Source organism: Stenella coeruleoalba (assembly GCF_951394435.1).
Source record: "Stenella coeruleoalba genome assembly, chromosome: 12".
In the NCBI taxonomy this organism is placed as follows: Eukaryota; Metazoa; Chordata; class Mammalia; order Artiodactyla; family Delphinidae; genus Stenella; species Stenella coeruleoalba.
The window spans coordinates 74713728-74728257 of NC_137158.1; the positions used below are offsets into that span (position 1 = coordinate 74713728).

General features: G+C 34.7%; 1 protein-coding gene across 4 annotated transcripts in view; it reads left to right on the top strand.

Annotated features, from left to right (window-relative positions):
- The window catches only part of PCMT1 (protein-L-isoaspartate (D-aspartate) O-methyltransferase), a gene marked incomplete at its 5' end in the record, with an annotated part of 47782 nt that overhangs the window by 20166 nt on the left and 13086 nt on the right, over nt 1-14530 (top strand). For all 4 annotated transcript variants that reach the window (XM_079939326.1, XM_079939325.1, XM_079939328.1 and 1 more), the window contains 3 exons: nt 9334-9438; nt 11512-11632; nt 13816-13901. In XM_079939326.1, the coding sequence (XP_079795452.1) occupies nt 9334-9438; nt 11512-11632; nt 13816-13901 (312 nt within the window). The remainder of the gene's footprint in view (nt 1-9333; nt 9439-11511; nt 11633-13815; nt 13902-14530) is intronic.

A 14530-nucleotide genomic window follows, 5' to 3' on the forward strand; every position in this document is an offset into this window, starting at 1 on the left:
AACATTTTTAACTTTTAATTATATCAGTTTTGTCATCTATGAGTTATGTAAATTCGTAATTAATTAATAAGAATAATCTTATTCTTAATACAAGATGTGTAGAAGGAACTCTTTTTGGTAGAAACTCATTAAAGTTTTTGGTGGTTGTCATTAGTATCTAATCATGTAAAAATTGTATATAAAAGGTTATTTACTTAGAGGTGTGTTAATTAAGGGAGAGAATATTTTTAAAATATAATAGACATATTAAAGAAATCTCAAGTTGAATAATGTTTCATATGTTATTTGGATAATTCATTAGGGACTGGTCACGTATAGCAGTTATGAAGCTGTATAACTCTGAGAAGGACCTGTTTTAAGTTACTTAGCACTTTTAATCTGTTGCGAATTTTCTTGGGTTTTAAATGTCAGTTATTTGAATCAGTACTCTGTTGATTTTTGGTGAAAAGAACAATAGCTTTTCTGATTCTCTGCAAGTATTTGGGGTTGGAGAAACTCTTATTTAAACTTAAAGCCTTCTTTATACCAAAATAAATTCTACACGTATATTCATAGTGAACTAATAATTTTACTAGAAGAAAAAAATAGGCAATGTATTTATAAATATTTAATAAAAATGACTTTTTAAATATAACAGAAGACCTAGAAGCCATTAAAAATCCTGATATATTCAATATTTTGAAACATTAAAATCTTGGATTTCTGTAGATGGAAAATATAAACAAAATCAAAAGAGGAAAAACTGAGAGAAATATTTGAAATACATATGACAGTATAGGGCAAGTATCCATATATTTACATATATGGAATACATATATACACATGTGTATGTGTGTATCCTATATATTAAGAAGTAAAATACTACTAAGCCCAAAAGGAAGTGGGTAAAGTACAAGAACGTAGTTCATAGAAAAAGAAATACAAATGACATTGGCATTTAACCAAATGAAACGATGTCATCTTCACTTATATTTAATGAATTGCAAATTAGCACTACAATAAAGTACCAGTTTTCTCCTATCATCAGAAATCAAAAGTTTATTACTTTGTATTAGAAAAGGAAAACTGACAAATTTTTTTTTGGTTGGGAAAGTAAATTGGTAGTGTTTTTGGAAGGCAGTTTGGCAATAGCTAAAACATGTGAGATGAATATACCTTAGACTCTCCAGTTTTATTTCAAGATATTCCATAAAATATTTGCACAAGTACAAAATAACTGAGGATATTTATTAACACATTATTTATAATAACAAAAAAATAACAGTAATCACTAATAGTCCACTAATAGTGGATGGTTAATAAATTATAGTAGATCCATACAGTGAAATACTGTGAAGTGAAATGAATAAAGTTATGTAAATACGAATGTGGCAAGATCTTCAAGAAACATCACAAAAGTAGAGTGCAGAAGAGTATTTAGAGTTTTTCTTTTAGTTATGGAGTAGGAATGGTTTTTGTACGCATTACCTATTCAAAGAAATTAATGATTAACAAAAAAATTGTAGTCTTAAGATCCCTGAATACGCTTTGAAGTGCTACTTAAAAAGAAAAATTTATATAGAAGTATTCGTTTAATAATAAAAGTTATTTTAGAGAATTGGTACTCAACATGTTTGGGAAATTGCCTGGAGGGGTATTTTTCAGATAAATGGGAAATACTGCATGAAATTTTTCTTTTCTCTGAAGTGTGGTGCTGAGTGTCCAGTTCACTACCAAATGAGACGTGGCACTAACTCCACGGCAAATGGTGCATTTTTAAAGAAAAATAATAGCTTTATTAAGATATAATTTATCCCTTTTTAGTATACAGTTCTGTGGTTTTTAGTCTGTTTAGAGTTGTACAAACATTACTACTATCTCAATTCAGAACATTTTCATCACCTCAGAAAGGACCCCTATACCTGTTTAGCAGTCAGTTCCCATCCCTGATTCTTCAGGTCCTGGCAACTACTAACCTGCTTTTTGTTTCTATGTCATTCTGGACATTTCACATAAATGGAATAATACAATATGTGGCCTTTTATCACTGCTTTTTATATTCTGCACAATATTTTCAAGGTTTATCTATGTTGTAGCATGCTTCAGTATGTCATTTCTTTTTATTGCCAAATAATATTACCTTGTATGGATATACCACATTTTGTTTACTCATTCATCAGTTGATGGACATCTGGGTTCCTTCCACTTTCTAGCTACTGTGAATAATGCTACTATGAACATTAGTTTACAGGTTTTTGTGTGCAAATGTTTGCAGTTCTCTTGGGTATATACTTGGGAGTGGAATCTGCTGGGTCATATGGTAATTCTGTGTTTAACATTCTGAGGAACCGCCAAACTATTTTCCAAAGTGGCTGCACCATTGTACAACCCTGCCAGCAATGTATGAGGTTTCCAATTTCTCCACTTCCTTCTCAACACTTGTTATTGTATGTTTTATTTATTTTATCCATCCTGGTAGCTATGAAGGGATATCTCATTGTGGTTTTGATTTGCATTTCCCCAGTGATAATGATGTTGAGCATCTTTTCACGTGCTTATTGACCATTTCTGTATCTGCATTTAATGAACCTCAAAGTCACAGGTTTGGAAGCAACTACAACCCTGGAATATTTTCCGAAGTCTTACTTACAGAAAAACATGAAATGGCATCCTGGTAGCAGTGAACATATTTAGCATCCAGATATTGAACCCCAAATTCTATTTCTTGCTAAAAGAGACTAGAGCTTCATGGAAAAGTGACTAAATTCCAGAAAGTGAAGAAGTACTCAGAGGCTAATGGGGTAATGTCAGGAGGACATAGGAGTAGGTTTAAAGAGACTCCCAGAAGCCAAATTGGAGACAATTTGAGAATCAAAAAATGGTAGATAGTGAAGACAATGGATTATAGCACAGTGAATTCAGAAACAAAAATCTCTGAGTCCATAGGGATTTAAAAATAAAATAGCAAGATGGGGAAAAAAATGAAAAACAGAAGAATACCACTTATGTGTGGAAAGAATAATAGAATTTTAAAAATCAGTTCTTTGTAATTATCAGTGTAATAATTGAATTAGGCAAAGATCATCAGTTAATCTAAAACCATTAAGAGGAAAGTTGTTGGGGAACAGAAATATCCATATAGTCTCAGATTATTATTCAACGTATTACTTGTTAATTACAAAGAGAAAAATATGCCTTGAAAATAGAGTGATCTAGTGGTTACCACATTTACTGAGTGGTTGAGCTTGGCAAGTCCAGTAGTGAGATGGTCCAATGTTATGTGCATCCTGATGTGATGCAGTAGGAGGTACCCTGCAAGCCCTGTGTGCTGTTCTTGCTCGAGTTCTTTGATCTAAATCTAACCGTGAGGAAATTGACACATCTAGAATGTTTGTGGTATTATGTAGGACAACTGGACAGGTCTTTTAAAAGGAGTCAGTGTTCTGATAGACAAAGGAAAGTGGTGGATGGAACAGAGTTGGGGGAGAATATTCTAGATTGGCACATGCAGTGCATGAACTTTGAATGGATTGGTGGGGGGAACAGCTGTAAAGGAGATTTGGGAGACAACTGAGGAAATTTGAGCGTGGTGTTTATGTTGGATGATACTAAATTAATGAGTTTCTTGAGTGTGGTAATGGTGATGTGGTTGCAAAGGAAGATGTCCTAGTTTGGTTTTTTTGGCAGATACATGCTGAAGTATTTAGGAGTGTAGTATTATGTCCACAGCATATTTTCAGGTGGTTTGGTAAAATAGTATGGCACAATATAAATAGTTGGTGACTATATGAGGAGAAAAGGATGTTCATTGTATTTTCTGTGGGTTTGAAATTTTTCATAATTATAAAAATGAACTTTAAAAAAATTAATTTTTAGATTTAGAAATGAGCCTGGATTATCCAGAAGAATATTAGCTATAGTGATAAAAGCATGTAAAAAGCTAATAATTGTGATTGAAGGCCTTGACATTTTAAATCTGAATGGGACTTTAATAATAACTTAGCATACCCCTCTTTAAAAAAACAAATCTTATGCAAATGTAGTACTGAAAAAAAATTCCTGAGTTTCTTTTGGAATTAAGTTGGGACAGTACTGCCTATAGATTAGGGATTGGCACCTTAAAGAAGTCCCTTCTAGTCCTTTCAGTTTTGGACTCAGGAAAGCCCAGGTGTTAAAGGAGTTATTTTGTTTCTTTGATTACTTCATACAAATATGATACTTGTTATTGTATTAATGGAAATTATTAAACTTTCAGGGGATACTGATCATTTTGAAAAATCCGATAAAAGCTTCTTCCTGAAAAAAGTTCACGAACTCTCTCTTAGAGACTCCATTCTTCGGGCTAAGCCTCTTGTCTAAGAACAATAGCTTTGACTAAATAAAATGTCCCCAGTAGTTTCCTCAGTAAAAGTTAATCCAATGTGTCTCATAGAAACCTCATTAACTAACACTTTCTTGTTCCACTGGTTGATGGTCATAATGATGATTCAGAGATAGTATTCCATTGTATCATTTTGAAGCATCAAAGAAAGATAAGGTTAGTCAGATATTTTTTAAATTTTTGAAACAATCTCAAACTTATGGGAAAGTTGCGAGTACACTGTCAAGAACCTTTCTTTACTCCTTTTGAGAGTAAGTTGCTGAAATGATGCCCCATCACTCTTGAATACTTCAGGGTGTAGTTTATTTCCTACAAAGGACATTCTGCTATGCAACCACAACATAACCATCAAAACCAGGACATGAACATTGACACATTACTACCATCTAATCTTCAAACTCGTTTTCAGTTTTTCCAGTTGTCCCTATGATGTCCTTGATAGCAGAAGGATCCAGTGCTGAATCACTGCTCTTTTAGTCTCCTTCGATCTGAACCAGATCCTCAGCCTTTCTTTGACTTTCATGGCCTTGACTCTTTTGAAGAAGTCAGGCCAGTTATTTTGTTGATGTCCTTCAGTTTGGGCTGTCTAGCGTTTCCTCATGATTCCATTCAGGTTATGCCTCTTTGGTGGGAAGATCACAGAAGTGATGCTGGGTTTTCATTACATGGTATCACAATACAATTTTGATTTGTCCCATTACTGATGTTGTTCACTTGATTAAGGTGGTGTCTGCCAGCCTTCTCCGCTGTAGAGTTACTGTTTTTGGCTCTTGTAATTAATAATTATTTTGTGAGGGGGTCCTTTGAGATTATGTGTCTTTTCCCTATTTATTTATTTATTTATATCAGTATGCATGGTTTCCTGTCTTTTCCCTTTCCATATTTAACTTCTAACAGTGAAAAACATGGTTCCTTTTTCCCTGATATATTTATTTATTTGATCAATCCGACTGTATATAGCCCATTTCCCGCTGCTGTCACTTTCTCCCCCCACCCTTCTTATACCACCCCATCCTCCATCATTTATGTCTGACACCTGGCACTGGTCCACTGTGTTGTGCAGAAATCCTCCTTGTCTAGCTTGGATTCTGACTCCTGTTTGGATCTGCTTCCCTATGTGAACACAGATGCCCTCCTCATCCTGCTTGGGCTCTGACACTTCTAACTGGACACTGCAGCTACTCTCTCTGCCACCTGGGTATGGGCAACTACCTTACTCAGCCCAACTTCATGGCTTTAGGATCGACTTGTTCAGAAAGGGAATGGATGGGACAGGATACCAGGAGAAAAGGGAAAGGAGGGTAGTAACCAGATTTTTTTGATTAACCAAGTCATTTTGTTCTCTAACCAAGCAAAAGAGGGAAGCCACTGATTATTTGACAGTTATATACAAGATTCCTAAGAGAGAGTTTTTCCAAAAATACACTAAATGGAAGTAAAAGATCAATTAACTGTTAATTTTACCTTTACAAATGACTTCGAAGTACCTTAAAGAATAGCAGCATCAGGTCACTGAGCTGTAATGGTTGAATTTTCATTAATGTGAACATTATACCTTTTATTCGTAAATCCTTTAGAATTTATAAAGTACTTACATACTTCATCACTTTTGCTCACAGTGGTACTGCTATGGAGAAGGCAGAATAGGAACAACCTTTTTCTCTCCATTTTAATGATGTGGAAACTGAGGAACAATGAGCTAAAAATAAGTTCCAGAGTCAAGGGGTAATAAATGCAGAACCAGTAGAATCCAGTACTTTGAACACTTAATCCAGGATTCTTTTTCATAGTACTAGTGGTTTCCATTCATCAGGCAAGAAGCTCTTTGCAAAAGAATCTATATGAAAAATTGAAAATTTTAGTTATTTCTCTGTTACCCTTTTACCAAACACACCAACCACCGGTCTACATTTGTGTGTTACTCCTAAAGGGTTCTGTGGAACCTTTATGACTTTCTGGAACATGGTTTGAAAATCCTTGGATTATATGAGGCTACATCTATTAATGGCCGTCTCCCCTTTTTATGTTAATTGTGAGAAAAGATAGCCTTAACATCTTTTCTTTTTAACTTTTTAATATGGAAAATTTTCAGCAACACACGTGCAAATAGAATAATATAATGAACCCTCAAGTAGCCATCACCCAACTTCAGTAATTACCAAAAATTTGCTAATCTTGTCTTATATAATTTTCTCTTTTGCTGAAATATTTTAAAGCAATCCCAAACCTAATATTATTTTACCCCCAGATAGTATATATCTGAAAGACTTAAAAGCACAACTACAATACCATATCATGACTAACAATGTTCCTTAGTATTATCTTATATTTAGTCCATGTTCAAACTTGGCCAGGTGTTTCAAAAAATTCTTTTACAGTTGATTTGTTTAAATCAGGATCCAAACAAGAGCCTTACATTGTACCTTTTTAGTCTTTTTTAGTCTTTTTAGTCTCTTTTAATTTTAACAGTCCCCCTTTTTAAAATGCCATTTATTAATTGACAAAATTTGTTCATTTATCCTATAGAATTTCCCATATTCTGAACTTGGTTAAATGTTTCCTAGCAGTGTTTAACTTGTTCCTTTTTTTTTCTTTTCAAGAAAACTCCTTAATGGTTCTTCTGTTCATCACATCAGGAGGTACATAAATGTCTGATTCTCCACTTTTAGTGATTGGAATAAACAGTATTTTCAAAAAATTTTTATTAAATTATAATATACACACAATAAAGTGCACACATCTTAAGTGTACAGCTTGATGAACGTTTACGTGTGTACATATATGTAACCACTACCCAGATCAAGATACAGAATATTTCCTGCACCCTAAAAGGCTCCCTCTGTCAGAAAGGCCTCTTTTCCTAGTCAACCTCTATCCTCAAGGTAACCAGTATTCTAGCTTTTATCACCTAAGTTAGTTTTCCACAATAGGGAGTTTCCATTCTATCCTCCATTTTGAATGTTACCTGTTTCTGATGATTAAAAAATTTTTTTTTTTTAATTTTGGCATAATTTCAGACTTACAGAAATGTTCTAAGAATAGTACAAATGATTCCCATATACTTTTTACCCATACTTACCAAATGTTATCATTTTACTTCATTTGTTTTATCATTTGTTCTTTCTCTCTCCCCCCCTTTCCCTATATATATATATATATATATATATATATATATATATATATATATATATATAGAGTTCCTTTTTTATGAACTCTTTAGGAGTAATTTGTAGGCAGAATACTTTTTACCTTTAAAAATAGGACATTCACTTAAATAACCATAGTGCAGTTGTCCAAATCAGGAAATTAACATTGATTAAACACTTAGCCAATTTACAGACCTTATTTAGATTTCATCAGTTGTTCTAGTAATGTCCTTTATAGGAAAAGAAAGTTGCAGGTCAGGAGTTTCATTCAATTGCCTTGTCTTTTTAATCTGGAACAATCCCTCAGTCTTTTCTTTTATGGTCTTGAAAATGTTTATGAACGTTATAGGCCAGTTATTTTATAGAATGCCTCTCAATTTAGGTTTGTCTGATGTTTCTTCTTGATTAGATATGAGTCATGCATATTTGCCTGGAAAATCCCAGAAGTGATGTATTTTAGCAGATGTCATGTGATGTCAGAGTGTCCCATTATTGGTGATGTTAACTCTAATCATCTGACTGAGGTCGTGTCAATCAGGTTTCTCCACCAAGAAACTTCTGAACTCCATTGTAAAGTTACTACTTTAACGTTTTGTAATTAATAAGTGTCTGGGGCAAACACTTTGAGAGTATGTAAATATCTTGTTACTCATCAAATGATAATACACTAGTTTTAGCATCCATTTGTGATTTTTGCCTCAATCAGTTATTACTGAAATGGTTGCCAAATGGCAGTTTTCTAAGTTCATCTTTTCATCTATATTTAAAAACAGTTGAGAACATTTTCTCCTTGTTCTCCATTTATGTATGTATAGAAGGATGTATTTACTTACTGTCACTATGGATTCATGGATATGTATTTTTGTCAACCAAGATCTGAGAGTGAATGTGCTTATTGCTACTGGATCTGATGATTTTTAATAATGAATATACCAGGCATTTAAGGGCAGCTGTTGAGATAACATTTATTAATTCTAACCTCATATTTTGGAAGAGCACTAAAATGTAAGTTTATAAAGAGGATGGAGTAGAGAAGCCTTTATTTCTTGGTTTGGTCCAAAGCATAACCAACATGATTTTATTTGATTTGTCATTTATATATACTGTAAACATAAAAATATATATCGTTTGGCCCCCTTAATTCCACTTGTAGGAATTTGTCCTGTAGATATACTTTATAAGATTATTAAAAAGGTTACTACATTATCTTACAGGTACACATTTTAAGATTATTTTATCTCGTTATAGAAGATTGAAGCTAACTTAAATATCTCTCATCAGGTATATTTATTACTAAAATACATTCATACAAAAATATACTCTTCAGCCTTAAGAAAGAGTGAACACACTGTTTAAATAGTGATAAGGAACCTCCTTCAAGATATAATAAATTTATAAATGCATATGTATTTGCTTATATATGCATAAAGTGAATATGTTTGGAAGAAATCACTAGAAACTGGTAACACTGGTTGCTTTTAGGGAGTGAGACTGTTTGGGGACAGGGGTGAGATGCAGACTTTTCACTGTAAATCTTTTTGTAGCTTTTGACTTTGAATTAATTAAATTTAAAAAATTTGCACACTGGAGATCTAAAATTACTGAACACTTTATCTAAAACACAAGAATTTTAATCAAACAAGAATTTTCTTATACGTAATTCCTGTGTAGATATAAGTATATAATATGTTATGTTTTCATTGTTTTGGTAGATGACAATAGTAGAAAACTTGGTGACAAGTTAGCAACTTTATTTGTATGCCATGGTGTATATACTTTATAGAGTCTTGAAAAAAAATGAATACTTGCTTTGTTTTCTTTTGGCAGCATGCATATGCACTAGAACTTCTATTTGATCAATTGCATGAAGGAGCTAAAGCTCTTGATGTAGGATCGGGAAGTGGAATCCTTACTGCATGTTTTGCACGTATGGTAAGAGCTTTATTTACCATTCTGGCCCCAACAGAAGCATATTATATGATTTGGCTGTGTATTTTTTTCTCTAGCAGTTTTTGAAGGTTTTCTATATATGCATAAAGTGAATATGTTTGGAAGAAATGTTCCTTTTTAAATTCTATTAAGATAGCAGTTAGAATATGTATCACCTAGGATTTCTTTTTGTTGTTGTTGAAGTGACAGAACATTCAGTCAAAGTGGCAGAACTTGAAGGGAATTTAATGGAAGAGTCTAGAGGTATATCTGACTTCTTGTATGGCTGGATTCAGAAGAAGATCAAATGTTGTTATGGACAATGGGTTTCTCTCTGGTTCTTGGTTTGACTTTGCTTTCCTCCACATGTTGACTTCGTTTTCCGATATGCTCTTCTCTGTGATCACAAAGCAACCAGTAGCTCCCAAACTTCAATCTTCCAAGTACTCTCCTGGCAGAACAGAATACAGCCTGATTTCCAAACACTCCTACAGGTTTATTGGAATTGAAGGAGAGCTTTTTTTACATTAAGAAAAATGCTCTTATAAAAATGCGTTGTGGGCTTCCCTGGTGGCGCAGTGGTTGAGAGTCCGCCTGCCGATGCAGGGGACACGGGTTCGTGCCCCGGTCCGGGAAGATCCCACGTGCCGCGGAGCGGCTGGGCCCGTGAGCCATGGCCGCTGAGCCTGCGCGTCCGGAGCCTGTGCTCCGCAATGGGAGAGGCCACAACAGTGAGAGGCCCGTGTGCCGCAAAAAAAAAAAAAAAAAAAAAAGCGTTGTTTGTTATACTTCAGATTTTTATCATCAGAGGCTTATCTGGTAAATGACTATCCACAGTATAAGTCTGGAGGCCCACTCAGGCACCTTGAAGTAAAGGTTTATCTGTGTTCAGATAATCAAATCAGGTTGATTATGAAAAATCTTGTACCTGTAGGCCAGCTTGGAAGGGTATGGTTTAGTTAAGTTAGGATTTATGGATCCTTTAGGACTAGAATCCGTTTAATTTGCTGTGCATATATAATTGGCAGACTACTGGAATGTAAGCTCCAGAGAGGTGGGAATTTTGTCTGATTTTTTTTCATTGATGTATCCTAGGCATCCAGAGCAGTGCCAGGCACACAATAAGGATTCAGATACTTGTTTTCAGTTGTTTGACTTGTTTTGTACAAGTTAAACCCTCACTAATGGGATGTAACTAAATACTAGAAATGGTATTTAATTAATGACTTCTTCTCTATACTTGACATGTTTATGGTTTCAGAGGCATAATCATTTTTTAAAATATCATTAGATTTCTGAGTTATCTTTTTGGAACTGATACTAATCAGTGTTTTTCACACATTTACCATGTGTTAGTCTGTGTTCTCAGTGCTTTTCCTGTATTCTCTTATTTACTCCTCACATGATTTATGAGGTGTGTACCCCCTTCCTCCTCATTTTTCAGTTGAGGAACCTGATTGATGGAATAACTTTTCAAGGTTATAGAGTTGTAAGTAAGTGGTGAAACCTAGATGTGAACACAGGCGGTCTGACTTCAGAGTCTTTATTGTGTTAAATTTATTTTACAATTAATATTTATCCTTGGGGCCTTATGTATTTTTATATTTCCCACATGTGGCAGTAGAATCAGGTATAGAAATCCCTATACAAAAATTTTTTTATGTAACATTTTAATATTTAAAGTCACACTTTTAAATAGAATTTAAATAAAAAATGGTTGCACTAATAAGTACAATTTAATATTGGCAGCTGAGTCCCACTTCAAGATCCTGGATTTAAAAACTAGAAATTGAAGAAAGCTATCATTTTTCTGAGTATTACAAGTTTTTGTAATTTATTCTAGCTTCTTAATTACTGAAGTATCATTATTCATTTAAGGGTTATAGTTGAGAAAGTTGTATTTGCCAAATAATTTATAATAAACTGAGTGTTTAACAATCTAATTGGAGGCTTAAGCTGTTTATTTGTCCTGATTTCTCATTGCAGAATATGACTTTGGATAAAGAAATACTTTAATGACGCTTTAGAAAAATAAACTTAGACCAGTGAACTATTGAATTATTCTTTCACTTCCAGGTTGGACCTAGTGGAAAAGTCATAGGAATTGACCACATTAAAGAGCTAGTAGACGACTCAGTAAATAATGTCAGAAAGGATGATCCAATGCTTTTGTCTTCAGGGAGAGTGCAACTGGTTGGTAAGTATCAGAAAACTTCAAAAATTTCCTCTCTGGAGAATTTTTATTTTCAGAAAAATCCCATGCAAGCTAAATAATACTCAGAGCTAGTTATTGCATTTTTTTAAATTCACTTTTTTTTTTTTTTTTTTTTTGCGGTACGCGGGCCTCTCACCGTTGTGGCCTCTCCCATTGCGGAGCACAGGCTCCGGACACGCAGGCCCAGCGGCCACGGCCCACAGGCCCAGCCGCTCCGCGGCACGTGGGATCCTCGCGGACCGGGGCACAAACCCGTGTCCCCTGCATCGGCAGGCGGACTCTCAACCACTGCGCCACCAGGGAAGCCCCTTTACATTCACTTTTAAGTACTAAGCAAGAAAAAGCAATTACTCTAAAATGTTACACTGGTTCTACCTTGACCATGGGTGATATGACTTAACTATTTCAGAAAATGCCATGTTGAGTTCTTTCTTCATTGCTTTTTAAGAAGTAGTATCAAAGTAACAGTTGTCGAATATAAAAAATTTAAACAGTGCAGAGATGTGTAAGATAAAAAAGAAAGCCCCTCTTTTTCCTCCTGAAGTTTTTTAGACATATAAATGTACATATGAATAAACTGCACACACACATGGTTTTTAAATTGACTCATCCTCTACATATTGTCCTTTAGGTTGCTTTTTTCCATTCAGCAGTATGCATGGACACATTTCCATGTGAGTACATTTTATATTGTGAAAAATAACAGACATCAAAATATGCATAAAACATAAATGTGAAGCTTAACAAACACCTGTTTAATCACCAAGAAATGGAACATTGTTGGGGCTTCCCTGGTGGCGCAGTGGTTGGGAGTCCGCCTGCCGATGCGGGGGATGTGGGTTCGTGCCCCGGTCCGGGAAGATCCCACATGCCGCGGAGCGGCTGGGCCCGTGAGCCGTGGCCGCTGGGCCTGCGCATACGGAGCCTGTGCTCCGCAGCGGGAGGGGCTGCAGCGGTGGGAGGCCCGCGTACCGCAAACAAAACAAAACAAAACAAAGAAATGGAACATTATTAGTACCTGGAAAGTTCTCTGCTTGCTTTTTCCTCATCATGACTACCTCCCTTTTCCCTAGTGGTATTATTACCTTTATGCATTTACTACCTAATTGCATTTCCATAAATGATGTTTAATTTAATCTTGAACTTCAGCTAAATGGAACCATACAGTATATATTCTATGATGAATGACTTCTTTTATTCATTATTGTGTCTGTAAGATTCATCCTTCTTTTTGCATACAGTTCATTTTTATTGCTGTATAGCATTCTATTGTAGGAACATTACCAGAATTTGTTTATTAATGCTACTGTAGATGGATATTTTGGGCTGTTTCTGATTTGGAGATATATTCACAATGTACGTAAGTCCAGGTGCTTATATACACTCATCATACAAGCACTCATTTCTTTAGGCGTGTTGTTACAGTTCATAGGGTGACCAAAGATACTGCAAAAACTGTTTTTTGAAGTGACTGAAACAACTTACATTCCCAACAGTAATGTATCAGGGTTCCTATTGCTTCACATCTCTACCAGTACTTGGTATTATTAGATTTTTCTTTTTGCCCACTTAATGTATGGCAGTATCTCTGTGATTTTAATTTTGTATTTTCCTATTAATCAGTGAGGTTGAACACTATTCCATATGTTTGGCCATTTGGATTTCCTCTTTTGTGAAATGCCTATTCAGATATTGAGTTACTTATATTTTTCTTTGATTTGTAGGACTTCTATAGACTAGCCCTGTGTCTAGTTGTACATATTATCAATCTCTTCTCCCACTCTGTGAATTGCCTTTTCACTCTCATACTGTACTTTTTTGATAAATAGAAATTCTTAATTTTAATGTAGTCAGACTTACCAATTTTTTTCTAGTGCTTTTTGTATCCTGTTTAAGGCACTCTGAAATCATGAAGATATGTCCTTATATTACTCAGAAGCACTATCATTTTAACTTTTCACATTTAGACCTTTGATCTTTGTGACGTTCATTTTTGTGTATGTGTGAGGTAGGGGTCCAAGTATCTAATTTTTCTTTGAATATCCAGTTGTCACAGCATCTTTTATCTAAAAATCTATCCTTTCCCTGCTTTAAATCTCCTATAATTCTTCACACTGGGTAGTTCTATCTGAACAGATTTTTAAAGCTTTTTTTTTTTCTTTCAGTGGGGGATGGAAGAATGGGATATGCCGAAGAAGCCCCTTATGATGCTATTCATGTAGGAGCTGCAGCCCCAGTTGTGCCCCAGGCAGTGAGTTGGTTTTCTTCTGTGTTTGTTGCTTTATTCAAATAAAGCTCTTAAAAATTTATAGGAAATGACTTCTATTGATGTTCAAAATATCATCTATGTTACGTTGTACTTTTTCTTTTTGGTTGATAATTATGCTCAACTTTTTAAAAATAGAAACGCTGTGCATTTTAGTTGCAGTTAGTAGGCAGTTTTTTCATATGCAGACAGTTGTATAAATAACATGAAAATTGCTAAGCCCCAGCTCATGGCTGTCTTATTTAAAGCACTATTTGATTCGGCTAAGAACTAGTACACCAATAGAACTGGGACAGTCCCTCTGGAGTTGATGATCTGATAATCACTTGGTGTATTGTTAACTACCAGAATGTGCAAGACTGTGTTAGGTGCATGGGTAAGACCAGGAAGTATTTGTCATACATTTATCCTCACAAACCTTATGTTCTAGAAGAGCTGTGTCATACATGTATCAGCATATGATAGATACTGAAGGGAAAACAAAATATGTACTGTAGGAGTTCAAGGGAGGGAGAGTATGATGCATAGAATAGTCAAGGAGACTTCTTATAGGAATAGAATTTGAACTGAATCTTAAAGAATAGTAGGATTTGCATAGTTGCAGTGAGAGGGAA